Genomic DNA, 27,996 nt, shown 5'->3' with positions numbered 1-27,996 from the left:
ACAAGTTAAAATTTTGATTATTGTTTGGTCAATTTTATTATAGTATTTATATGTATAGTACTTGTATATATGTATATGGTATTAGGTATGTGTGTAAATTATGTACATAAGAAAATATACTAATAGCATAATTTAATAAACATATTTCCGTAAGTTTCTCATATAAATTGGTCTAGATAATCAAGTCATGGTGTTTCATTAAATGGGTTTCCTCTTTTGGGCTGAGGAATTGGTTGAGTTCTTTTCTTAAGGGACTTGGTATACAGAGCAGTTCTAACGATTCGAGAGTGATATAAATATAGTTAAAAATATATGTTTGTTTTAGGAGATTAGAGAGAAATTCGAGTTAGTTGCATGCGTTAAGTTAAGAGAGTGTTTTTATGATAATTTATCGTTTTTATTTAGAAATATTTTTTAGAAGGTCCTAGAGATGTGGTGGCACGATTAAAGTTTAGGGATATATAACACGATATGGCAATTGCGAAAAATGAAAAAAAGAATATTGCAAGTGGCAAAAAACCGAACAACTCACACATTTGTAGATATGTAGTGTTGTACGTTCCATGCTAATTTGAAAACTATAACCAAATTTAATATTCTTTCGAAAGTTTTCAAGTCTAAGATATGTTACAGATATTTAGGCTCTATCCCTTTGAAATATTCTTTGCCATTCATCTGTGAGTCCACATAATAGTTGCGATATGTATTTCAGCAAAATATATCCCTAAGCTCTTTAAACACACTACCGCATCGACTAAGATCCCCTCCTATGAGCTGCCACATTCCAGTTTCGATATTAGTCGCAGGGGAGGATAAAGCCTGGCTAAGCCTAAAGAGCCATCAGACCATCGATTCTCTGACGCGGCCCTTTACCTGTAAATTAGTTTCGAGAGTCGATGTATTTTTGGATTAATAAGTGCGTGCATATGTTTTTGGGGCTTCATGCACATCTAGACGTAGGTGGTGTAAGGAGTTTTACACATAGACAGACGAGCGTGCGATATGTCGGGACTGGATAAATTGCTATTTCGGGTTTCACTTCCACTTTCACTTCTGTCGTCGCATTCGATTGTCTCTCCATTTGCGCTGCCATCGATCTCTCTGGGTTATGGAGAGAATACTCGCAGGGATCGCAGCAGAGTAGCCAGGACATTGGCCAGACACTCGGCCTGCAGCGCCAATTGTCCTGCGCCAATGGGTCCGATCTCCACGCCTACCAGCTCCCTGAAACTACTCGCCACATCGTGTACTTTGAGCACTATGTTCCTGGTTTGCAACGGAGCCGAAGTGTGCCTGGTCATATCCTGGGCCAGCTCAGTTATCCTTCGAATGGCTGTCAGGCAGGAAGTCAGATGTTCTGGCAGCGTAATCAATGTCATGTCCGACATGGAGGCCACCAGGAATTTGCTAGCCGTGACCAGGGCCAAGGTTTGTTCGGTGAGCTCGTTCCTAGCACGCTGGAACTTCTCCTCGTCGATGGAGGTTCCTCCTCCCGCCGCCTGAGCCACCGAACACTGGGCGGCCACCTGGTCCAACTTAATTAGCAGGCCGGCCATGGCCACATCTGTTTTGGCCAACAGCGCCTCGCCATCGATTAGGTGACCGTTTTTAATGAACAACTTCTCGCCGTGCAGCTGCTGCGGTTTCTTAGGGAGCAGGGCAAGTGTTCCGTTGGCTTGGTTCAAGTGGGGCAGACGAACGGTGGCCGGAATGGGTGGTGAGTAGTGGGCAGGTGGTGCTGATCCGGGTGATGAGGAGTTCGGAGAATTCACTCCGTTCGAAGGACGCGGGCGACAGGCGATGGGCGGCAACGGGGGTTTCTTGGGACCACTCACCGCGTTTGTGGGACTGCTCTGGCTCCCATCCAGCGTGGGACTTCCTCTCGGCGGCAGTTGTGGCGGACAGAGTTCCCGCCGCTCCTGCGGCTGCATCACTGGACTTGCGGCTATGCGCACCTGTTTTTTGGGCGAATAGCGCTGCAGGAGCTCGGCACTTTTCGGTGGTCTCGCCGGCGGCGGTGAAAGTTGCTCTGTAGTGGGTGTTCTCGGCGGTGGTTGCAGTTCCTCCTGACCTGGCTGCTCCTCCTTTTTGCTGGTGGGACAACAGCTGAACTTGCTCTTCCGCTCCACAGTGGCATACTCAATAACGTGGGGTGAGTGACTACCAGTTCCATTGTTGCCATTGGCAACCGATTGGAAGAACTCCCTCTTTGCCTGAACAGAATTGCTATACAGGCACTCGGTTTCCACCGGTGCAACCACCTGCTGTTGCTCCAAATTAGGCGGTGGTGGTATGATGAAAGACATTATCTCCTCGGGCGTCAGTTCCTTGGCGGGTGTCGCTTTCTGCGTGGGTGGGGCCACCATTATCTGCTGCAGGAAACTGTCCAGCTCCTCAGCCTTGCCTTCGAATCCCTTCGGGGGAGCTGCATTCATCAGCGACAGGGAATCCAACTCATCGGGTGTTTGAGGTGGCGGAATGGCACGCAGATCTATGAGATCCGTATCGGTTTCAATGAATGTATCTTCCCTCACTTCAAATCCATAAATCTCGGAGAGCTGACGGGCAGCAACATCTGTGTCCGCCGATGCCGCATTGCTAATCTCCTTTAGTTGCTGCAAATACTCCCTTAGATTGTAGTCCTTTGTTTCGGCACCGAAATGGGTGCCATCGGGACTGTGCAAGCCAAAGCTGCTCCTTTGCGAGAGTTGCTGTTTGGCTGGTGCTCCGGATCCAGTGGAAGATCCCGATGCCTGAAGCAGCATCATCTGCGGTCTTCGGGTTGTAGGAGATTGCGCCGGTGAGGCCACAGATTCCGAATCACTTTCGCTCTGGGAGAAATCGGTGCCCAGGGCTTGCAAGTCACTCAATAGCTGGCTAAAACCATTCAGTTTCCTTTGCGGTCTCGGGCTGGAAGTGCTGCACAGACTTGGCTTTCGCTTGGGCGTAGCTGGAGTCGCAGGAGCAGATGTGGAGACTGGAGCGGACTCGGGTATGGCGTTCAGTCCCTGGGTTATACCACTCAACTCGTGGTTAATGGTCTCCGCCAATAGCGTCAGGGAATCGCTATGTTTCAAAGGATGTCCTGACGGAATGATAGCGCCAGGTCCCAGAATCGTTCCACCCTGCGACCCTTCCGTCGATGAAACCTTACTGCTGTTGAGGCTATCGCAATCCGAATCGAATTCCAGCATGGCCACGCCTCCACCGCCGCCGCCCTGCTCCTGTTCACTCAGATATTGCTCTGAGGTCTGAACTAGATGCTGCAGTTCCTGAACCCTCCTCAGAACCTGCTCGTTCTTAGCCTCCAGTTGATGGCTGCCCAAATGGCTGCGTCCTTCGCAATAGTTGCTGCCACTGCTGTCACTCAGTCCCGAATCCTTGGCTGCCTCCTCCAGCAGCTCGGTGGCCATCACGCTGTGCAAATCCAGATCCATGACGTAGGGCAGTGAGGAAGGCGCTTGAATGGAGGACTGCTGCTGTAGCTGACCCCTTTGGACTAGCGGATGGTAGGGTGGCGCCATCAGGAAGTTAACGCTGTGCGCTCGAGTGTGGAAGGGGAGCAGGTAGCTCCATCCCGCTGGGAGCACTGTATGCTGGGATAGGAAGCCCGGCGCATTGTCCTCGTCGTTCGGTTCCCGTTCTCGCAGAATATTTAACACATTACCTGAAATAGAAAAGATATAATATTGGCATTGCAAACATAGATCATTTAATGCCCCACCTGTCAGCAGTCGGTAGTAGCCGCCTAGGACAAGGCTAAACTCGCAGCCATCTCGATCCTCCATTATGAACTTTACAGCTCGATCTCCGAGCATGAATATGGATACGCTGCAGGTGACATCGTCCTCGCGATTCACCACCACATGGGTGAAGTCCTCGATGGCGGAAATAGGCTGGGGCTGCTTGGAATGGGGCAATAAGTTATAGAAGTTATCTACCATCAACAGAATCGAGATAGACTTACCACCGAATTGCGGGCACTGGATATCTGGCTGAGTCCAAAGCGTGGACTCACCAGCAGGACGCGTTCGACGCCCTCTCTTTGGTTTGTGCTGAAACATTTGGCTCCATAGCTTGGTAAGCTAGCGATTATATCTAGATAATGGAGTTTGGCCTGCAAACGATGAGGGATTTTAGTTCTGATTTGATATTCTGATTTCTATCTTTTTCAATTTTGTATGTCTAAAGCTACTTTAAGTGCCTTTTGCTCACCTGCAGCTGTGTGAGAACCTTGCTGGAGCAGCCAGTCATCTCCGCGTTGAGCTTGAGGAAGTGAGAAATCAGCCGGCGCAGTTCCTTCCGCTTCATGCCCTCGAACAAACTCACTGGCACAAAGCGCTCCAGTCCGAACTCGCGTCTGAAAGAAGTGTGAATGTTGTATTTATAAAAAGGCGGTGTCTCAAGGATTCGGCTCAACCTACTCGACTAGTTTGACGGTGAGCTTGGCGGGCGCAAAGTTGTTGGCCAGAGCGTGCTGGTGCATGTGGAGGGCGGCCAAGCGCAGGGCCAATTCCGGCTGCAGCTCTGGGGCGAATCTCTCCTGGTTGACGTCGTTGCAGCACTGCAAGTACAGATAGTCCAGTGCATGCAGATCCCGCTGCGCCAGTTCCGCGGCCGAGATGGGCACGAAGGTGATGCGGAATAGGCACCTCAATTTGTGCGCTCCCGGACGCGCAGCAATCTAGTTAAGAAAATAAGCGGAAATTCAAAAATAAATGCAATTTCGACTTGAGCAAAGGTATATTAAGTTATCCTCACTCTGGCCAGCGATTCCTGCGGATCCAGGAGGGTCAGCTTGTTGCGCTTGAGGCTCTTCACGTGCTCCAGCACCAGGCTGAAGAGCTCGCCACAGCACAGGCACAGCTTGTCCAGCAGCGAGCTGACCACGTCCTGCACCGTGGTGGTGGCATCGTACTTGAAGGACTTGGTCTGCCCGTTTTCGAGGAACACCTTCAGCACATTGGCCATCGGGGGTACGCAGATGTCACCAAGGGAGAAGGCCGACGGCTGAAATAGGAAGAAGACAAATTAAAATCAATGTGAAAAGTGAGCTTAATATATTACTTACTGGAAACAGTGGAGCTCCGTTGACGCAGACACTCTCGGCGAATCGAACTCGACTAGGACGCGATCTCAGCTTGGCTCGCTTGCCCGCTGAAAGAAGTGTGGATTTTCTGCCAGGCAGGACGCAGTGCGCCATGGGTTGGCACACCAGGAGATTAACTTGCGACTCACAGGCTCGCACCAGCTGGATGACATGATCGCGCGGCGCATCCTTCACATCCTCGCCATTCACCGCCAGGATCTGATCGCCCGGCTGCAGTTTTCCGATGCTAGGACCACCCTCCGTCACAAATCGCACGATTACGGGTCGTTCACTGCCGGCCACGAATCCAAAACCCAGGCTGGCATTCCGCTGGAGTTGAACCTGTCGCGGCTCCGGAGGATGCTCATCCCAGCGTATGCACTCGGGTGCCTCGTAGGTGGTCGTTTTATTCAGGTGGCTATTTAGGATGACATATGATATGATATATGATATATAATGATATTAGGTTGGAATACTCACTTTATGTAATAGGAACGACCCTTGGAGTCTATGGCACGCTCCCAGCCATACGAGAGCTCCTCGTGTTTGCTCCAATCCTCGCAAGCTGGCAGCCAACCCGCTGATTGTGTCATGTGACTGAAGAAAAATTTTAAATAAATATTTAAAACAATTATATTCGGGCTTAGACCTTTTTCACAGTCATGAGTAAGTCAATTACCCCTACGTCAGTGATTATGCAATAAATTGCAATTGCTATCATTTCGCATTCCTCAATATGAGACATTAGTAATTCAATATGGGAAATATAAAAGAGCTGACCAAATATTGACTTTTCTATAAGAATGCGTCGGTAAACACTGTTAGCATAGCTCAGTCAGCTGAAATCTGTCGATAAATACAGCGGAAAAGTATCTTTTATCTGTATTTGCTTATTTTGTTAGCAGATAATCAAAAAAATAGAATCCATAAATTTGTTTAATCTTTAATTACTGATAATAAACCTGATATATTGCCTGAATTCAAACCTGCCGTTTAAGCTTCAAACTTTTTGATGGATGTTTAGGTATAATAAACACTTAGCTACTTTTTTGTTACCCCAATTGAATAGCTCCTGCTTGTATCCCATACTTGACCGTTCTATTTATCTTCTCTATTTATAAATCATGCAATAGCTCGCCCACTTGCACTTGACCCGCCTCCCACGTTGACCCTGAACCTGCGGTCATCTGTTGGCCAACAAGCAGCCCCATCCCACAACCTCCGGGAAAGCCCTTCGTGGCCACGCCCATCACAACAGCAGATATCTGTTCGGCCCTGTGGGTGAGCTAGAAATGCATTCCAATTGACATTAATCAGAGCTAATTGGGTTATTTGCTCGACTTTGCAATAAACAGCAACCCATAATCGGGCCGCAGAGCTAAAACTAAACCTAGCCTCAGTCCACAGCCCGTTTAAAAGCCACTACAGTAGAGCTTCGAGCAAGTGAACCATTAGAATTTAAATTTGAAATGCTCTTCAATTTATTTATTGTTTGATATTTAAAGTCTTTAAAAGTGGCTTTATTTATAAACTACTGAAAATTGAACTTTATCGAAGCTCGACTGTGGCATCCCGTGCAGATCCCGAACCCTCGAGCCAGAGCACCAGCTAAATCCAATTGCGACCCACATCAGCCACCACCTTGGTGGCTTCCGTTGCTGTCTTTCTTCATTTCCTGACTGCACACAATTGTGATAATTAGTTTTGCACTTTTGCACACTCTCGGCGGGCGGAGGATTGGCGGCGGCGGGGGAATGGGTTTGGCCATGGGTATGGGCACCCAACATGGAATCCAAACGGCCATGTTCACTCATTCAGTCTATCGCCCCAGTGGCAGTCACCCAGTCCCGCATCCATGTGCCATGTGCCGCCTCTACTGCTGCTCCCTGCCCCGTTTGCTTTCCACTCGGTTATGGCATTTTGTGCGCTTTCAGTTTGATGTGCAACAAAGTGTAAAATTATTTAATAGAATTTCGTGCATAATCAATTTATGTGCAACAGAGAGCCCAGCATTCAGTCGCCCATTCAGCGTCCAAGCCATCTAGCCAAGGACCCAAGTCCTGGCGTCCTTCCGTCAGTCAGTCAGTCAGGCAGTCTGTCATCCGGTGAGTTTTCCAGTTCGACAGTGGGCCAGCATTGAAATGCTGAAACTTTGCCCATGCTAATGGCTAAATAAATGTCCGACTTTCTGCTTTGTTAAATATTCCTTTTTGTGCGTGGCGAAGGCAAAAAAAAAAGTGGCGAGGTTATTAGAGTGGTTTTTGAAAAAACCACGAACGAAAGTTTGCCGCAAATAATAAATGTTGCAGTGCAAAAATAATTATTTTTAAGTTCAGTTATTAAAACTAAGACATTAAGCCTTTAAATCTTAGTTCCGTTTTTATATATATTTATTTCTATTGCTAGCTATATTTCTTGCAATACTCACTTGCAATAGTAGAGCCTGCCCTCCTTGCCCACATGAACACTCCAGCCGGGCTTGAGCTTTTCCTGTATGGCCTCCAAGTGTCCATCGATTTCTGGCCAATTTTCGGCCATGCCAGCGATGACGCCCCCATGACTTTGACCCAAAAGTGGCCCATAGATCCCGGTGCCGCAGTTAGTTCCATTTGCTAGTCCAGTGCTCAGCTCCGCCGATGCTGTACCCTCCGCTACCGTACATCCAGTTGTGGCTGGTGTTGCTGTAGCCATTGCCGTGGCTGTTGTTGCCATTGTCACTGGGATTCCGGAGGATTGGGGCAGCGGACATCCGTTGGAGCGGGTGGGCGTGGCATGGACAACAGAGCCATTTGTTGTCGGCAGCGTTGTCAATTGAGGCGATGATGTTCGTGTCAGTAGCAAGGGCTTGGGCTTGGATGTTGCTCCTACGCCTCCGCAGACGCCTCCAACTCCGCCTGCTCCACCCGCGCCACCAGCTGATGTTGCTCCTCCGGTCGATGTTGCTGTTGTGTTTGCGGCATTTTGTAGCGGATAGACATCACTATTCGAACGCCCCGAAGGCAGTAACATCATTGAAACACATTCGCTGCAAAGAGAGAAGAGCAGAATCGGGAAGGCACATAAGTCAAGTTGTTGTTGGTCCATTTTCACACATTGTTCGATCCACAAATCACATTCCATTCCATTCCACCACTCCCCACTCCACGACCAAGTCGACCGACCCACTTAGTTCGCAAACAGGCTCCTCCATAATTCAACATCCAGCTAACAGTCTGAAGACAGGCCGATGGCATTGCCTTTTCTGTTCGGTGCTGGACACAAAAAACAAAACAAAACAGGTCCTCCATAACAGACTTCCCCATTACCATGGTCACCGTCACCATCATGATCACCATCATCAGCAGCATGGTCGTCATGATCATCGGGATTGGTGGGATAGGTTCAGGTTTTAGGCCAACTCGTTTTTAGTGTTATGACACAATTTTCAATTTGCTTTTACTGTTTGTTTTCGTTGTCTCTCTTTTTGCATATGTTTTGCTCCTTTATTTGGCAATGGTGCAAAAATGGATTGGCCATGGCTGAGGAGGAACTGGTTTCGAAATGGGATCAAATAGTTGGCATGGTTTGCGAAATGCAGCTCTTGGGTGAAGGATCACAGCGATAAGGAAATGGAAAATGGAAAACAAATGAATTCGAGAGAAAAGCAGGCATACTGAACTTTTATTATTAATGATGGAAACAGTAGTAGATTTATATCGAAGCTATTATGACATTGCAGTTGGCTTAAAGCCGTGTAATCTGCTGCCACAATATTTATTCAATTTACAAGTAAATCCATTTACTTTCCACCATACACACTGAGTAAAAACAACATGTTAAAGAAACTGAAACAAATTCGTTTTGGACAAACCCATTCGAACATCGCCACCGACCGAATTGATCAGTCCCGCCCACATTGTTTACACTGGGCGAACTCCTCAATAATATCAAAGAGCATTTGCATAATGTTTAGATTTCAACGCCACCAACGACAGCATTTCGGCTTTTGGCTCTGACATGGTTCAGTAAATGGCTGGCAAAAAGATTTTTTCAAATTTATTCCGCACCGGAAGGCGGGAGTGTGGAAGTTGAGGAAGTTGTGGCAGTGCAGGGATAAAACATAGATACGTCTGCCAAAAGTATCTATCTATCTATATATCTGTGTATGCATGTGCGTCTGTGTGGGTGAGTGCCAATGGCCGATAGTGCGGCTAGTTGGCTGAGTCCAAACAACAAGAGGACGCTTGGAAAAATGGATGTGTTTGTTTGCTTGCGCAATTTCACTCGATGGCTTGGCATGGCTTGGCTGGCGGAAACGGGGCGAAACGGAAAAGGAGTCCGCAGAACCGGAGAACTGGAGTGGCGTTCGGATAGATGCGACTTCAAAAAACCAGATACGACAGATCCCAGCCAAACAAAGAGACATCCATTAGGCGAGCAGAGTCGAGCTTGGTGGTGTCTAGCTGAATCCACGATGGATGTGGAAAAGGAGCAGCCGGGGGACAGCTCATCAACTTGCACCGTGATAATGACAGGGAGAGACAAAAGGAATGGGCTCTGCACTGCAGGAAAGGGGATTTACATATAACTAGTTGCTCTAATTAATAACTTTTTTAAGTTGAAGTTAACTGCTAAGCTAACAAATTCTATAATACTTTTTGAAACAAATATTAAAAGAAGTAGAAGTGAACTTTCTCTAACTATATTAATATTTTCAAACTATTATTTGATTACTGCCAATTTTTTACAGTGCCATTAACGGCTTGGCAAACAACGGCTAGCGACTAGCGACATGGTCAAGTTCCTCCTGCGACTTCTGCTTCTTATGTGTGCTTTTCTCCATTCTGGCTATCTTCCTATGTGGCGCAGAAGTTTTATAAACACACACTCGAACACTAAAAACTGGAACACTTGAACAATGTTTTGAATTACATATTTTCTTTGTTTGGGAGTGAACCAAATAGACAAGTGCAAAAATGTTCATAAAGTTGTTCTCCATCGTTTTTCTTTTCTGGGTTAGGAATGCTCGACTATGGAATGTTGATTTGGCTCGAGACACAAACTTGCCCAGCAGTTGAACGAAAAGGATTAAATATTTCGTTGTATATTAAATATTTACAGAATATATTATTATAAACTTGTCTTATAGTGAAATTAATATCTCTTAAATACGTTTAAGTTCCCATGGAATTTCACGACTGCTTTTGACAAACAAAAATCAATTTCGAAAAGATCACACATTCCCCTTCCTTCTCGACCCATCGAAATGGGTAAGAATTTCAGTTAGCATGTGCAGAGCACCCAGAACTCTTAGCCGAGCAAACATTTTCGCTATCGTCAGAAGCTTTCCACATCCCATCCAAGTGTAACCGATACGAAATACGAAAGCGGTTCCAGCTCATGCCGCCCATGCATTTGGACACCAAGACCAAACACAAAAGTTGTCAAGAAAGAATGGCTATCAGGAAGGGGCTGCGGGGTAGTTGGGGCAGTTGGGGGCCGGGACAGGAAGAGGGGCCAATGGAAACGGGAGCGACACTTCCAGCGAATGATTTGTGTCAACAGAGAGAAAAGGCAGCTGAGAAATGTTTATGCACGTGGCGCTGCGAGTGTGAGTATCTATGTGCGATGGATGACGTCGGGGCAATGACAGAGATCAGTAAATGGAAACCACACATAGCACATACACTGGCGGGCAATACGATAGGTGTCACTACTGTAAACTACATTTACAAGTAATGAAGTAGGAATTAAATAACTTGTCTATAACCTTTTTTGTACTAAGCTTTCATCTTTGTATCACTCGGATTTATGCAAAAAAATGTTTCAAAAAATAAAACGAAAGTAAACTCAATTACTTGATCAAAACGATTAGTTATGAAAACAATAAGCAAAACTCAAACCAAAAACACAAAGCTTTAACAAGCATTTCGCGCAAACTTTGCGATACGAAAACGTCAAAAATATCCACTTACAGATGTAATTCCCCAGATAATTGCACGAATCTGCGGATAACATCTTGATTGCTATTATTTTGTCCGCAAGTGTTCGTGCCGTGGACAGTTGTAAAATGTCAGTGCGGAAATTGTGGGGGAGCAGTGAAAAGAAATAAATGAAAAGACAGCAAGAGTCTGATGATGGGCGATAACAAAAAGCGAGCAGCATCAAGAACGACAATGTTGACCAACAGTTACAAATAAAAAAAATAATAACAAACAAACGATGGAAAAAAAGTTAAGCTCTGCAAATTGTCCCAATTCCGAGGGCTTAAATGAAAGGTGGATTGTTATTGCAATTTCCCCTGCGACGAAGGAAATTCTCCTTTGTGAAGAAATTAAACACAATTTGTGAATGCATTTGTTATTCGCAGTCGCATTCGCATTCGCATTAAAGACTCCAGCAATTTGCAGCTCTTACAGCAGCCCAGTTTTACACCCCCCTCCCCACATTTGCCATTGCTACTCCGGCTTTTACCAATTTCGCTCCGTTTCGTTATTGTTAATTGAAAAGAAATTACGGCGGCACAATGAAATAAAATTGCTCGACGTTATTTATTTTGCCGACGCTGTCGCTCATTTCAATTACATTTAACACAAAGTAAAAGTAAAAAGAAATGGGCGTGCGCATATTAAAAAATAATACGTATACGTACGGGTGACTTCATATTTCATATTTGTACGGCTAAATATTTTAATGGAAATTGCCTATAAGTGTGTTTGATTTTCTGTTGCAGTGTATGCTGTCTTTTTTTTTAATTTACGAAATAAAATAACAATTTTCAATGCTCTCACCTAAAATGTTACTCTTAATATAGAAATTAAGATACTTTATTTGCTGTTTTTAAATTGTTTATAATGCTACTACTTTGCACTCGTTAGCATGCCAGGGAATCGATAAAATTAAAGCAAAACCTTAAACAAAAAACATCAAGCTGAGCTCCCCGTAGGAATAAGCATGTGCCAGCCATTTAGTTAGATCGTTATAAATGCACATGCGATGCGATGGTGTGCGTGGCCATATCCATACCCATATCCATATCCACATCCATATCCACATCCATATAGACACGGCACCCATAACTACCCAGGCATCAATATATCGGGATATCGCTGCCGTCGGTTGCGGTTGAACGTGATTCTCGAAATGTCACGCACACACGGCAAAATGAAATGAAATGAAAGAAAAGCAACAGCGGTATATCAATTTGTTTTATTTTTTCGATTTGGTTGGGGATGGGGCACTCATGGTACATTCATGAAAACGCTTTCGCTTTGGACAGCCAGCGATAACATATCCATTCATAAAACTTGGCAACCCGGAGCAACCAATGCTACCATGGCAACGTGGCTCTGATAAGGCGCGAGTACGAGTATCTAGATAGTTTTAAGTGCGGAATCCGACTGTGCAACGCATGCAAGCTTTGCTGATGTTCGACGTGAGATTTCACAGCAATGAGGGTCTTCTAGCTAGCTCTCAGTTTATCCACTTCATTCGATATACTTGCAAATCATAATATGAATGAAAAGGTTTTATGTTCTAATAGAGCTCAGACTTAATTTGCACACAAATTAAACATTAGCAAATTGATTTCCTCATGCTTCAGCATATTTAATGCCAAATGGAAACCTTAGTGCATGCAACACCACTTAGCACTATATTCAAAGAAAATATGTGCATTTCGCATCGCTTTGTAGCTGTAAGAGCTCCTCAGCCAGACGGGAATGAACATCACTTGGGGCAACATTTAATCCAACTAATTCGTACCGTCATTAACCGACTAATTTCACACTTTGAGCTGGGATATCACAATGGCGCCGACATCAAATGTATTGGAAAACAAGGCGAGAACAATGTAGCAGGGGAATCCTTTTTGGCCAGCTCGACTCATTAGCAGAATCACTGGGGCACGCCCAAAAGTAGGCAACACAAACGCAGACACCGAAAGTACATTACAGACACATTTTGAGGCAAGAAACTCACTCGGCTGATTACAACTTAGGGCGAAACTTTTAATTGATATACCATGAACACACATACCCCCAAAAAAAAAGTAAAAAAAGAAAGAAAGACAGAAAGAAAGATGTTGACTTACGACGGCCAAATAATGAGTTTTTAACAAGTTCACGGGAAGAAAGGGAATTCGTTGTGAGGAAAACGAGAGAGTTTATTAAGTGCCCGCCGGGCAGAGCTGTCTTTTCACAATTTTTTCCCCATTTCCCCTCCCCCCCTCAATTTTAATAAATACAGCAGCGAAATGTCAAATGCAACAGCCCAGCGAAGCTCGTGGAGCTTGTACACCTGAAAGTATTCACCTGACATAACGTGATGTGAAGTCTTCTCGTTTTCGGGTAAAAGAGGCAGTGAGAGGAGGAGAGGGGCTGCATAAAGTGCAATTTTCACGTATCCAAGTCACATATCATGGGCCAATCGTGAGGAAGGCGGCGAAAGAAAGAAAGAAAGTACTGGTAACGTGCCTTGCTTTTTGGCTAACCTGATTGATTTCAACATATTCATCAGGCAGTGCCACGACCTCTTCTCCACTCCCCCATTCGGCTCACCTCCTCCCAAATCCGTCCAACTCACTTATTCATTCACTTATTGCCGCACTCACACTCAATCTTGGGCATGTGGATCCCGCTTGATTTCAAAAACAGCACGTGTCTACAGTGAAATCGATTAGACGCAATTATTTGACAGTCAAAAAAGCCACAAGGGGAATATATCTACTAGATATATTTAAAGATATTTAGTTATATTATGGCTTAAGTCAAGGTCTTAGGTCATTTAACTATGACTCTTCATTCTCTTCATATAACTATTTCATTATAGATTCTATATGAACTTAACTCAAGGTATGGTATGCAACACATTTCTGTTTAAAATTCTAAATAAAAACTAGTTAAATATATATAATCCTGCCCAGTATTTTATTTCAGTGCACTTCTCTTGGTGTTTTCCAATGCCAACGAACAGCAGTCACGAAACAAGCAGCTCTATGAAGTCTGGATTATTGAAGCGATGTCTCAGTTTCGTAGTTTTCCGCTTGACGCAAGCAAGCTTTTGTGGCTTTGGTTTTTGGTGGGTGGGATGGTGTGGTATGGTATGGTATGGAATGGCATGGTTCGTATGTGTTAACAGCTCGAAAATGTTGTTGTTCTTGTTTCTGCCCCGCCGAGGGATTATCAAATTGGCCCGGAGATTGTCTTGGCTGACGGGCAGCATCTGGTTAGGCAAATGTCGTCAACTTTTGTGGCTGTCGAAAATTTGGGCAAAGAGTTTTCCAACATTTTCCACTTGGTAAACTTTGCTGGTAAAATGGCATGGAATGTGGGTTATTGAAATCCCACTTAATACCAACGACTTTATGTTTAATTAAATTGGATCAAGTAATGCGCATACGACCTGATAAATTTCCATTCATGATTTGCCTTAAAAGCTTTAGATCTTATTTCCATCTATACATTTTATGAAAATTGCGTATTTACTTGCGATTTACGAAGCCAATTATCATCTTGGTAATTTATCAACAAATAAGTAGAATAAATGGGATATAAATCCATTAAATTTATAGATAATTTTCCATTTGGAATTTATGTGACCTTTAGTATACTCAGACGACCTGTGACATTTTCGAATATCCTGGACACTAAAAGCTGCATAAAATTATGCAAATGAATAACGTTTATCGCTTCGGCAACTTCGCATATTGAAATTAACATAATATTTCATATTAAATAATATCAAATTTACCACACGACACAATTTACGAATAAATATTATCTTGTTTCGCTCTCAAGCTTGCTAAATTTAATGTTCTTGTGTTAACTAGCAAATGAATGCTAGTGTCCCCTTGTCTTATTAATAAAGCGAATAAATCAAATGATTCTGAATAATGAGCAGAAACCAATTTGTTTTGTCACACAAATCGTTTCCAATTACCGCATCTATGTATCCATTTCTCGGTCTGTTACCCAATCGACAGCAGAGGAAAGCCAGGGATTATGCTTCCCCGTCCAAACATCTTGTAATCATTTGGGACAAATGGCCTTTGGAGGAGGCATTACGCATTTGGCACTGGCAGAGCCACAGAGCCACTGAGCGGAATGTAAATTTTTTACGAAATAGCTGAGACACTTGTATCATTAACAGCTGTTTCACATGACACATGACAGAGCACACGGGTGGGTTGGGTTTGGGTGGTTGGGGCTGACCCGGTGGCAAGGCCATCCCACGCTGATGACGATGAGCGAGTGCAGGCGCGAATGTAGGTAGGACAGCAGGGAGGACTTAACAAGCACACGCCCTCCATCGCTAATGACTGCGAATGAACCTCCTTGACACAATTATGAAGGGAAGATTCTCGGAAGACAGGGGCCAGGTTGCTGGGGGGCAGGGGGTGGCGATTTCAGGCGCCCATTTCGAGGCACTGGCGCAGCTTAAAATAATGGAAACAAATTGCAAAATTGTTTAAAGTTCGTGGCGCGTTTGGCAATTTGTCGTCCTTCATTTGCCACAGTCTCGCTGCCACACACACACAAAAGCAGAGGGAGAGGGAAATGGATACCGGATGTAGGACACAATTGGCGGAAACGTTCGGCCAGGGAGTTATTGATTTTCGAATTTAACGGCTTTATGCTTTATTGGCCAAGTCAATTGTTAGCCATTTGTTTTTCGCCTCTGGCTCTGCTCCGACTTCTGCTTTCTGCTCTGTCTTGTGCTTCAGTTCCAGAAATTCCTCGGACTCCATGCCTTTTTAACTGCCGCTTCTATGGCTAAAGTGTTCACTGGTCTAAAGTGAACTACATATATAATTTATGCGTAATAGCAATATTATATTATTTATTTAGTTTCTAGCTCACACACTGTATTCCTTGCCTCGTATAATAATAACAACTGCCATGATTCAATAGGTTTCTTTCTTCGAGGTCCCACTGTACCTTTTATTTTTCCTGGCTTCCGGTCGCGCTTCGGCTGCTTTGAAATTGGCTTCTCCTTTTTTTTATTTTGCCTTTTCACTTAAACCGAAATGTCATTTCGATTCGGCTCCTTGCAAATGGCCATTCAGGTGGCCTCCCCCTTTCGCCACCCAAGTCCACCCAGTCAATTTGTTTGCCGCTTGTGTCTTGGCGAATTAGCCGTTTAACCGCAAGGCCAAAAAGGAGATGGGAAAAGCTGGCCAGGATCGTAGGGCGTTCCAGGTGTGCGTGTGCAGAGCCCAAGGCAGGGCAATTTCTTGCATACATATAGGGGCAATATGGGTTCGGAGCATGTCCTGTCCACTCAGGCGGCAAGAGAAGGGCTACGGGCCATCACAGAAGCAGGCATTTGACCTCAGCCTTATCCCCGCAATCGAAAATACGTTAGATAAGAAAGATGTTAGACAAGCTCCACGAAAAAAGAAGCGTCAGTTGGCCATAACTTCTGGAGCAGAACTTGGCGTATTGGTTGGCAGACAGAAGTTGGCAAATATTTTTGCACAAACACATAAAAGAGGATGGAGATTGTCTATGGGCTTTTGGGATTTATCTGTGGAAGTTGGCCAAGCGCCCGAAAGGTCGATTCAATTTTCGTTGAAATGAGATTAACTGGAATGTGCAAAATTCATGTTTTGTCATACTTAATTGGAAAATTGAGCATAAGAAATTTGAGAGGGAAAAATGGTATGAATATTTTTACTGAACGTCCAAAGAATTCGCTGATGGACAGCTGCGTAAATTGAGAAATTTCTATATAATATTTCGTAGAAAAGTTAGTTGTGTTTAAGAAATATTTTTGGAACACGAACTATTGATTTCAAGGAGCAGACTATTTCAATTAGAAAAGCTTTAGTTAGATTAAATGGGTTACAGAGCAGTAAATAATGAATAGGTAAGTCAAAGTAAGATTGACATTTCCCATTAATTTCAAAGTATTTCGGTATTTAGCCCTCGAGCGCTTCTAATTGAAAGGACTTCAAATGCCTGGAACTTAAAAAGTTGAAATTAAAAATTCTCGAATCGTGTTCAATCGAGGAATTCCATCGCTCTGTCCGTGGATTCATTAGGCCAGGATTCGCCATGCCGGGGCTTGGCTCAGGTGACTCCGATCCGACCCCTCTAATTCCCAGCACTGCTCACTTTGTAGGCCACTCGAATGCAGGTGGCACACGGAGACACGGCAAAGGTCCTACCGTGTGCACTTGCTATAAATAAACGCACACACAGGCACGTAGCAGGACTTCTTTGGTGGCAGGACACGGAAGCGGAAAACGCCCCCGAGGCGCGCATTAATTACGACTTCCGGTTGGAGCTGCTCGATGGACGGAAAAGCGGGAGCAGGAAGCGAGGAAACGTCAGATAACAAAACAGAAAACGCCATTAAACCGATTGAATGACAGCCTGATCAAATGAGTGAATGAATGAATGGATAGGGAGCACTTTGAGTTCGGCTTGAAATGTCACGTTTCATCAGCGTTGGAAAAAAAAAAGCAATCAGATAAAATTGAATGGAGAGTCCTTGGCCAATGAGATATCTATTTGATTTGAGTAAATATTTAAGAAACGTTTTTGTAAACGATGTAGCCATTAAAGTAGTCCCAAAAGTAGCTTTTAAATTTGAAGACTTGCCCGGCCGAGAATCTGTTGAATTCAAAGAAAACCACCAATCAAATTTTACGATGCACATTTTAGGAATTGAACAATCTTTATGGGTCTTTTTTTCCCAACCACCTCTAAAAGCAAGAATGAGGAAACCAAATCATGCAATCAATAAACAATGATACGGGCAGAGCAATTCCAATTCCATTCTATTCAGTGGATACCCCCCATTGTTTACACGAAAAATTTGTTAACAAGTGTGAAGTGAAAAGCCGAAGATGGGGAAATTAGTGTAGAGGTGGATACATTTCCAAATGCCGCAAAGAGTGGGTGAACAAAGGGATTATTGACTTGGGCCAAGTTTATTTTACGCCAAATGAGCTCAACCGCAAAATATCGATTTAAATCAATGTCCATCCAACTTCCCCTCTTTTCTCCTCCTTTTTTTTTCATGGGCTCCGGTCTGTTCTGCTCTGCCAAGTGGATTTGTCTACATCGTAGGGGAAGGGGGCATGGAAATGGAAAATGAAGGGGGGAAAGGCGGAAAAGCAGGGGGACTGAGGCAGGTCACGGTGCCTTGCCTCCATGAATGGGAGCTCGTGCACATGGCTAAAAAACAAGGGAGGCGGTTCTCCGAAGGGGGAGGGGCCCCCGTTGGGGCAGTTTCTGGGCTGGCTACGTTCCCTTTATTTTTAGACATATCGACGTCTCAGCTATAAATATTATTTCTATTTTATTACACATTTTATTCCATGCGATGTTTTCGTTCGTCACTCTCCCGATTTTCTTTCAAAGCTCTCGAGCGCCAAAGTTGTACGTACTTATATTCTCGGCTAGGGCAACATCTGGCCACATCACGTGCCAAACCATTTGAAAATCCCTTCTCACAGCATGGATGGTCATAACAAAAAAATAAATTATATTACATTACATTGTTGTAAAGAAGGCACTACCATGGGACATAACGTAAAATGTGCATTAATGTATGCGCAGCATCGGATTAATGCTGCCACGAAAGCCATCATAAAAGATTGGTTTTGATTTCAATAAAGTTGTCACAAAGCAAAAGGGCCCAAACAGCATCCAAAAGATATTCGATTTCAGACAAAGATTCTGGTTAGTGGAAGGTTTTCGTTGAAAAGGGCTTAAAGATCGGTTCTTGGTATTTTCGAGATAAGCATTCAATTCTTTATGGAGATGCCAGAACCAAACTGAGAGAAGCGCACATGTGACACTTTTAATACGTGATAAAATGCATATTTAATAATTACCATTGTTTATATTTATAGAACATGAATTTGTAGTCCTTTCTTCTGTATTACCTTTGATGACACCATTACTTCATTGAGTTTTAATGATCTTTCATAATCCATCAAGATCATACTCATAAGCTTCCCCACGTTGGCCATCCATCTTCACATTGGAAATCTTAGGAAATACGGGCCAAAACGAGATCACTTGTCTACGAAAACGAAAACGAAAACGAGGCAGTGTCGGCAAGTTGAAGACCTCAGAAGGCCCTAAGACCCGCAAATAGACGAAGCCAAAGGGAAAGGCGATGGGATGGGCTCACTGGCGAAGTGAAGAGGCGTTGGCATTGCGTTGACGACCACGTAACAACTGACTGAATGACTAAGTGAGTGAGTGAGTGAGTGACGGAGTGGCGGGTCATACATATATAGCATTCAGAATATATAGCACCACCGATAGCCGACCGATCCCACTGGAAAAATGAGATCTTGAAGAGCAAACGAAACGCTGCGGCAGTACAACACACAAAAACTTCGCCCGAAAGCAAGACATCAAGATCAAGCCGATTTCAACGGAATTCCATTTAGTGCTGGGCAAATAAATAACAAATACGGCAAACAGAACCGGCAACAGGAACTACTTGTACAAGTGAAGCAAATGGAGGAGAAACAAGTTCAAGACGAAATTAAGGTGAAACTCTCTTCTGTTCTGTTTGGCAACGGAAAGTCGCGACTCGGTTCCCAAAAGCCACCAGAGTGATAAAAAAAAAATCAATGTTTGAGCTGGTCGCTTATTGCTTGATTCTGTTTGGGAAATGCTTGTTGATTTATGTGGGCGGAGGATGAGAGAATCCGAGAGTTGGGGCGCGGTCACAGTTCGGCCCTTATCAACATTTGTCCAGGCGCGCAATAAACTCGAATCTATTGTGTTGGCCCAGGTCATTACTCTGCTCGCAATGGCCAAAATATATTGCTGCGGATGGGTCGCGGTATTAGATATTAGATATTACGTTTTATACCCCAATAATGAAGAAAGACTTTCCTGAGGTTGCAGCCAACAAAATTTAAGTAAAGCGTAGAGAAAACTTAGTAAACCTTACACATGTATGTTAAAGAACAAACTGAATCATACATATGTTCATAATAATTTATTAATTTGACATTTTTAAGCCGACAGTTCTTAACAAATATTGAGTATAAACAAATTTATCTCAAACCGAATATCGCCTCCTACAAACAGAACTCAAAAACGTATCCTTGTCACAAGCACCCACAAGTGCATATCTCAACCTTCATATCTGAATTTCAATCCGGACCATCGAGCACTTGAAGAACACCAGACACTGGATGCCACCCAAATTGCCCAACCCCAATCAAGTGCCTTGACCCTTTTGGCCAGCCAGGAAAAAAAGAAACTGAATTATAATAATCGTATATTGCCGCAATGCCATAAAAGTTGACCAACTTGGGAGGGATTCCGGGCCGAGAGACATGTATTCCATACATATAAATGAACTAATTTGGTTTACGCTTTTGGGCGGTTTTATGGACCGCAGTGCCGGGCATTTGCGGCCCAGCCCGAAAGCCCTGGGAATTTCTCATAGTGTAGGAGTGATGGCCGCACAAGACAGCAATAATGCGGGCCAAAAACAATTGTACTAAAACATAAATATACTTTATTAAATAAGGAAAATACAACCATAATTCTTTGGCTTCCATTTCGTCTTGTTTTCCCCACTCCCCAATATTTTGGCCCCATCCTCTGCTGACGTTGTCTCTGCCCTCGTCTTTTTTTTCGATTTTTTTTTGTGGACTGGCGTCATGGTGGGTGTTTTGACAACCACGCGGCTAAATTCTGGCCTTACTTAACCAAAAATAATTATGTGGGATACGCCACCACTCACACATCAGAGCCAACTAAATTAAGCATATTTTAGCTATTTTTATAGAGAAATAATAATAATTTGGCTGCTTCTTGCCATTTGTTAATGGCTTTGAAATGAACAGCGAGGCGAGAACATACAGACAAATATTTCCAATAAAAATACCCAAAGATTTATGGTAGCCATCGCAAGCAGATGTACCCTAAAACTACATTTAAAATAAAATTTTAATGATTTCAATTTAATTGAATTTTAAGTATTCGCTTATTTCAGGCCATGTGAAATGAATTTAAGTGCACAAGGACTTTGGTGCCCTAATTGAGGCTATAATTTGCAAAGTAAGCTCCGGACCATTTGATTTTTCTCCCGTTCAATCTTCTTAGAATATGGTAGTACCCATTATCCGCTAGAGTATCGACCATGATGAAAACTCTTTTGCGAAACGCTAACAACGATAGCAGCTTCCACCTGCATGCCCCACCAACAAAGCCAAAGGCGATGTTTTCCTCTTGTTTTTAGTTTTAGTTTATCCACGACTTCTCCCCAACTATTTCAGCGACGTTTGTGTCTCGTTTTTGTTTTGTAATTTATTTATAAAATCTTTCCCCCCTACACACAACCAGACTAAAAGTTGAGCAGAAGACGCACCCAAAAAAAAAAAAGGGGGAAAAAAAAAACTAAACTGACACCGGAAGTTGTGGCTGCCTCATCTTTGGCTCGTCTGGGGCTTCTGCCCAATCTGCATCTTTTGCTCTTCGGAAGCCAGACAAATGCTTTAGAGACAAATTACTTGATTTGCATATACTTATATACACTCTCTCCCGAAAAACCTCTCAACATTGTCAATTTTTTTGTACTTCTACACGCTCTTCACTCGCTTGATTCTTATTTTATGGAAATTTATCAAGAAATGGTCGGAGGCGGGATGCGGCCGGGTCGAGCGCAAATTTGACGCGCAGTGGAGCGCAGCAGGAGAATAATCAAGCGAAGGGAAAACTCCCAGCTTACCGCCCCTTTTCCCAGCTGCGCTCCACTGTCAGTTGGCCAAGTCGGCTTTACTTAAGACGGTCTCCATTCATTCATTAATGCCCAAAAGCAGCAGCGACGCGGGATAGACATCTGCGATACCCAGATACTTTTTATTACACGACTCCGGCTCCGCCGGCGAAAAGCATTGCACCAGCGTAATCCCAATAAGACGTTGATTCGGCCTGACGGACTAGATGCCATTGCTCTAGCAGCGATTACAGCAGCACCAGTTACACAGTACACCAGTTCCACAGTACACCAGTTCCACAGTAGCAGCAGTAGCCAGAGTGACCAAAGTTAAAGCCAACAACTGTCGTCTCGAATGCACAGTGGTTCAAGGTCGTTGGGGAAACGATAATGCCGACAGATTTAGGGTGAATGGATCAACAGATGGTTTATAGATTGCACGCATTGATGATAGGTTTATGAAGAGGCTGACAAAGAATTGGGAATACTGATGCTTGATGGGATCAACAGATGGGGCGGCTAAATTAAGTGCTACATAAATATAGGTGTGCATATTAGAAATATTTAAATATTTTAATATTTCAACTTTCAACTAAGGTATAGAAACTTAAGTTTATAAATTGCAATAATCACATGATATGTCTAATAAGTATTAAGCCGCTAGTTTGCAAAAAGTTCTTTTTTATTATTTAGCTGATTATTAAATATTACTACCACTTCGCCGCATTGGCGTTATCAAGCCATTTTAATGTTTCAAATAATTAGGTGGACACATAATCAGTGGCCTAGAGTGGGTAATTAAGGAAAACTAGTTTCCACAGATGAGGCATAATCTGAATGCGATGCCTGACTGATGCCCTTAACAGATTGAATTATAAGTAATGCCAGGCGGCGCCTTAAGGCTGACTAAGCAAACTTTTCCAGACCCAGTTGCTATCAAGCGATGATCAGGTGTAATCCGATCGTTTATAAATAGTCTGGCGTAACATCGAAAACAATCTGCGCTGTTTGGAGCACTTAATCAGGCGGTAACATCAACCTGATTATGCAGCATTACTTAGGTATCCTCCGATTCAAAGAGGGAAGTGGGTGGGAAATGAGTTCATTTTCAGATCACTTTTCTACCAATGTGCAATGGTACAATCGTAAAAATGTAGGGAATTAAGTCAGTCAGTGACTGTGTGTAACAGTTAACTGAATTTGTCTCTTACCATCTCGTTTGAGCCCAAAGTTGCACAACCGTGGCGGGGAAAAGTGGTGGAAAATCGGACAATTGGGTGAACAAAGGGGCGGCAACGGGGATCAGATGAAAGTCTTACTCAATCCAAGTTGCAGTCTGGGGCAAAAAGTAAAACTCAGTTTGAATGCAGCGCAACTAATTAGTTTTGAGGCTGCTTTTCTTGCTGCTGCTGTAATCGCAGTGGGCCACAGACAGCGACAATTTTCCCACTGAATTTTCACTTTTTCTTTGCCCGCGCTTGGTTCGCTACGTGCCCGGCTAAAGAAATCAAAGAAAATCGAGTTAAACAAAAGAATTTATGAGCTACGAAAATCTTTTGGCCCCGCTGGTGGGAAAAAACGGGTGGGGAAAATGGTAAAAATGGGAATATGGGATGGGAATGGGTGGGAGTGGCAAGCAGTTCTATCTTTGTTATTTTTCCCATTGGCATCGTTGTTTTCCCAAACAAAATTTCCATAAAAGTACATGCTGGCAGTCGTTGATTTAAAATATTTAAATTGCTTTGTCAAGCCAGATATAAAGCACATTCCTTTAAATCCAACGTGTACATACGCATATATTTTTATTTAAGTTGTCTAAAAGATCTCAATTAATTCCTGCTTGGCGCACAAACTAAATGATTTACGCTACGACCAACAGAAACTCTGGGAGATTTATGATTTTCCAAATGAAATATGGCTTTGGTAGTGCAGGATTTCTCTAAGCTAAAATATTGTTCTCCTCTCTAAATGTGAACCGAAGGAAAAGGCCAACGAAGCTTGTAAACTTAATAGAAATTTATGGTTTTATGGGTAACAGCTTACCCCAAAAACTTGTTTCACAATAACCTTTAATTATAAAATATTTAAAAAGTATAAAAATAAACAAATGCAACAAATGGCATTTAATTGACTTTAAATGGACTATTTTAAGTTATCGAAAGATTTACTCAGAAGATATTAACCATATTGGGAACCCCACATTGATCAGAAAATTGAACGTGCAGAAATGACAAATCAAAGTAATCGATGACCCTCCACAAGGGTATCAAATGGATGCCAAGTGCCTTTTACGATTATATTTTATTTGGATTTTATTTCGGATTTCTTTGTCGCGACTCTGGCCCGCTGAAATTCAAAATCATGGCCATGGCTCCTAGCATGCGATTTCACGTTTTTCGTTATTTTTTTTTGTACGTTTTTCGGTCTTTTAGCCACACACAAGTAGAAAACACAATCACAAACACTCCGACCGAGAGACACGCAAATAAATAAATAAACATGGCTGAATAAATGAATATTAAATGGCCAAAAGCTTTGACCAAAAAGCGAAAAAGAGAGGAGCCAAATAAATACAAGTAATAATGGGACGAGAATAAACAAAAACGATATTCGATACGCAAATGACAGCTAGTGTTTAAATGTTTGCCTGGCTTATCAGTTTACTTTTTTTTTTTTTTTGTGTTTGGGTTTCTTGCATTTGTTTATTCGAAATTCGAAGCCTAGGTGCATGCATCCGCAGAATGCGTCAAAGAAATTTCGAATTTTGATTGACGACAACAAAAGATTGGCCGCCGACGTCATCCAGCAAATATTTCAAAGCTTGAATTGGAACTTCGGGCTTGACGTTGATTTTTTTCTAATGCCTTTGCCGCCCACGTACGCAGGCCAACAACAAAAAGAACAGCGGCTAAAGATACAACAGCAAAAAGATACAACTGCGATAGATACTTCTATATACACACACACACATGTACATACATTTATTCAAGCGGGAGCGACGAAACCGCGAGAGCGGAAGCAACTACTTCGACAGCATAGAAGTGCGACACAAGGGGCGTGGCGGGGGCGGAAGACGGGGGCGATGTGCGAAAGGGGGAGTGACAAGCTTTTGCGGTTTTTAGTTACACCGACCTCAGCTTGTTTGCCGGTACAGTGGGACGAATCGAAGTAAAACCCATACAAAAATATTATTATTAAAACTATTGAGTGATAACTTGAATAGAATACAACAACAATTAAAATCAAACAAAATATGAAATTACAAACTAATTGTAATTTATTGAATAGGTCATAAATAACATAGTATTAGAAATTACGTATACGTAATACTTGAAAACACCAAAGAAATTGTTAACATCAGAAGAGACTCATTTTGATTGTCTTAGATAAGATAGTACATATATGTAAGATGAAACCTAGCTAAAGAGCGACAATTCTTATATTATTGGTTATCAAATTTATCCCCAGGTATCAATTTATCCCCATCATCGTCAATCATTTCTTGATACTAATTATAGCATATCAGCATTTCATTCAGTGTCACTTTGTTCCCACTGTCTTTTGCCTTGCGCTATTGTCATTTACTTTGCGGCAAGCAATTACATGCGACAAGCCGAGCGGCAGTTGTTTGTTGTTGTTTTAGCTGTTGCTGCTGCTGCCGTTGATATTTGATGTTTGCAGCTTATGGTTTTTGTAGGCGTGGCCCGGCCCAGTTTATTGTTGCTGTTGTTACCGCTGTCGCAGTTCGCCACATTTGGCCGAGAAAATTGATGTCATGCCGACTTCTTTCTGGGCCCTAGCGCGAAAACATGCGTAAAAGTAGCTGCGAAAAGACAGCTCCTCTGTCCGACCCGACCCGCCGCGCCCCCAACATTCCACACGCCCACTCTTTGTGTACTTAATGGCTGGTGAAATTAAAATGCCTGCGCAGCAAACAAACATGCACAAACTTTTTCGGCCACCGAAGGGGTGTGGGTTAGGGTGGCACAATATGTATGTCGGTCGAGCAGGCCACAGCATGGAATAATATTTTTGGCATCCAAAAGTTTGGGTTTTCTTAATTGAGGCTAATTTCAAAAGAGAATAATATTAAAGCCTTAATTTCAGAAAATCTAGTATTAAACTGTTTATGAAACGGATCAATAATATGCTCTTAAGAAATTCAATCAAATATATTTCCCGCTTGGTCCTAAATCAAAGTATTTATTTGGCTCCATGTAAAAAGGGGGCACCACCCAAATATGGGTGGTGGGTGTTAAGGGCGGTGGAGAGGCTGGGAAAAGGAGTGAGCGAGATGGGCTGCGTTTGACAGCGGCGTTGACAGCAGCACTGGGCGCTTGGCATCTGTCAAACGTGTCATACGCAAAATAGCTTAACTGTCATAAAAACAACAAGTGCGTCAGGCACCGGAGATCGTAAAACGCTTTATTACAATACCCCGTCAAGGGGGAGTGGGGGAACGGCAAATGTGCGACGTTTATGTCTCACAAGTGGGTGAAAGGGGACGGAGAGGAAAGGGAAGGGATGGTGGTGTGAGCAAGGTGGGCGAGAGGTAAACACTCGAAATTCCCTTTGCACAGGAATTCCTTGGGCGGTGTTTGTTGATTAACATAATGTTTATCTTTTACGTTTAAACCGATTTGTTTGATTTATTTATGAACTGACCCCAAAACCGACAAGCTTCTGTGTTTAGCGAAATTCTGTTAATATAATTAGTTCACAGGGTGTGGGTAATATTACAAAGACCCTTCCAGTCATGTTATATTAAATATCAATTCAAAGTAAACATAACATCCCCATACAATTTGCAATACACAATCGACCGTATTTTGGTTTAGTTAAACATTTCATCTATTTATTTCATTTTATCTATTTTTTTACTTTCCCTCGCTTATTTGTTTGATTCCCTGATATATTTATTTAGTATCCTTCCCACTCTCTTTCCCTCTCCCATTTCACCGTTTCTTTCCGTTTCCTTTCACCCTTTACCGCTGCGCTATCTTCCTCTTCTGCTGGTCAGAACGCCAACGCCTCGCACAAATACACACGGCCATAGTTTTTTGCCCCATGCACACGGCTGTGTGTGTGTGTGAGCGTTGGGGGTTTTAATAATAGCGCACACACACATTATAAAAGCTCCCGCTGGAGCAGAGAAATGTTGCACTAAAAACTTCAACGCCCGCACTTCTGGCAAATATCAAACAGCAAGCAGAAATCACAAAAGCAAATACAAAACTTTCTTGCCAACACACACACTCTCACATTTCGCTTCCCTTTTCAGAGAGAGTTTGTGGGCGGAAGAAAGGGCTGCGGAGGCACAGGCAGGGGGCGGGGCGGTACTGCCACAATAATACCCTTGTTGTCTGCGGCAACAGTTATGAAAAGTGTGGAAAAGAGAGGGAGACACATAAAAAACAGGAAGTTTGTTGATTTTTTTTTTCAATTAACACAAGCGACGGCGAGAAAGAGAGAGAGAGAGAACAATTCTCTGCTGGGGGAATTGCACAATTTATGGTCTTTTGCACTATGTAAACAAATGCTTATACAACAGTCCCCTATGCTGTTTATTAAATATGATTTTTGTTTTACTTTGGTTTTGCCGTATGGTGTGAGTTATACGTTTATTTGTTTCAATTAATATTCACAATTTGTTGATTTCCTACAAATTATCTTATGCTTTCATGCTCATATTATAATTCCGAATTTTATTTATATATATATTAAATAACTTCCACACATAGTTCATTTATTTATTTTATAATACTTGATGAAAAGATGACAAAACAAAACCCCAACATAAATGCAAATCAAATCGCACGCACACCTGCAACTAGCACCCACCCGCACACATACGAGTATAGCGTACCTCTCACAACAACAATTAGTTTGCACCAAAATGCACTGGACGTCGCTGCTGCTGCACTGCTGCTGCTCCGCTGCTACTGCGCTGTAGCCGCCAACGCCGCCACTTTGTTGTTGCCTTTGGGGCTGTTTTACTTTTGTATTTGCAAACACATAAAAACACACACACGCACTCACTCGGCGGCGCCGCTTTCTTTACACATTTTTCAAGCAAACTTATTCCAAAAGCACACAGAGAGGCCCGCTAGACCGCTATTTCCGATTCCAGTTCGAACCCGAATCGACGACCGTACCGCTCGCGATGCAAAAACACAATGAGACTGGCGCGGCAACAGCTGAAACAAACCCCAAGTGTTATCGAT

The 27,996-nt window shown here is 43.2% G+C and overlaps 1 protein-coding gene across 3 annotated transcripts; it reads right to left on the bottom strand.

Annotated features, from left to right (window-relative positions):
- Nucleotides 1-7: 7 nt before the first annotated feature.
- On the bottom strand, nucleotides 8-27,942 carry LOC6606325. 3 transcript variants are annotated; one of them, XM_032723124.1, is made up of 10 exons: nucleotides 27,639-27,942; nucleotides 7,518-8,114; nucleotides 5,570-5,686; nucleotides 5,072-5,507; nucleotides 4,762-5,010; nucleotides 4,425-4,684; nucleotides 4,216-4,360; nucleotides 3,968-4,117; nucleotides 3,725-3,905; nucleotides 8-3,667 (listed from the first exon to the last, which is right to left on the bottom strand). In XM_032723124.1, exons 2-10 carry the CDS (start codon nucleotides 8,099-8,101, stop codon nucleotides 1,107-1,109), a joined length of 4,683 nt encoding a protein of 1,560 aa, XP_032579015.1. In that variant the 5' UTR covers nucleotides 8,102-8,114; nucleotides 27,639-27,942; the 3' UTR covers nucleotides 8-1,106. The 3 variants fall into 3 exon arrangements, with proteins under 3 accessions (XP_032579015.1, XP_002031130.2, XP_032579016.1); XM_002031094.2 differs by having other exon boundaries at nucleotides 3,725-3,902; XM_032723125.1 differs by lacking the exon at nucleotides 27,639-27,942 and adding an exon at nucleotides 12,095-12,110.
- Between the last annotated feature and the right edge of the window lie 54 nt (nucleotides 27,943-27,996).

The sequence above is a fragment of the Drosophila sechellia genome, chromosome 3R, assembly GCF_004382195.2.
Source record: "Drosophila sechellia strain sech25 chromosome 3R, ASM438219v1, whole genome shotgun sequence".
NCBI classification, from domain to species: Eukaryota; Metazoa; Arthropoda; class Insecta; order Diptera; family Drosophilidae; genus Drosophila; species Drosophila sechellia.
Note: the sequence above shows the minus strand (reverse complement) of the source record. Positions and strands in the feature narration are given on the sequence as shown.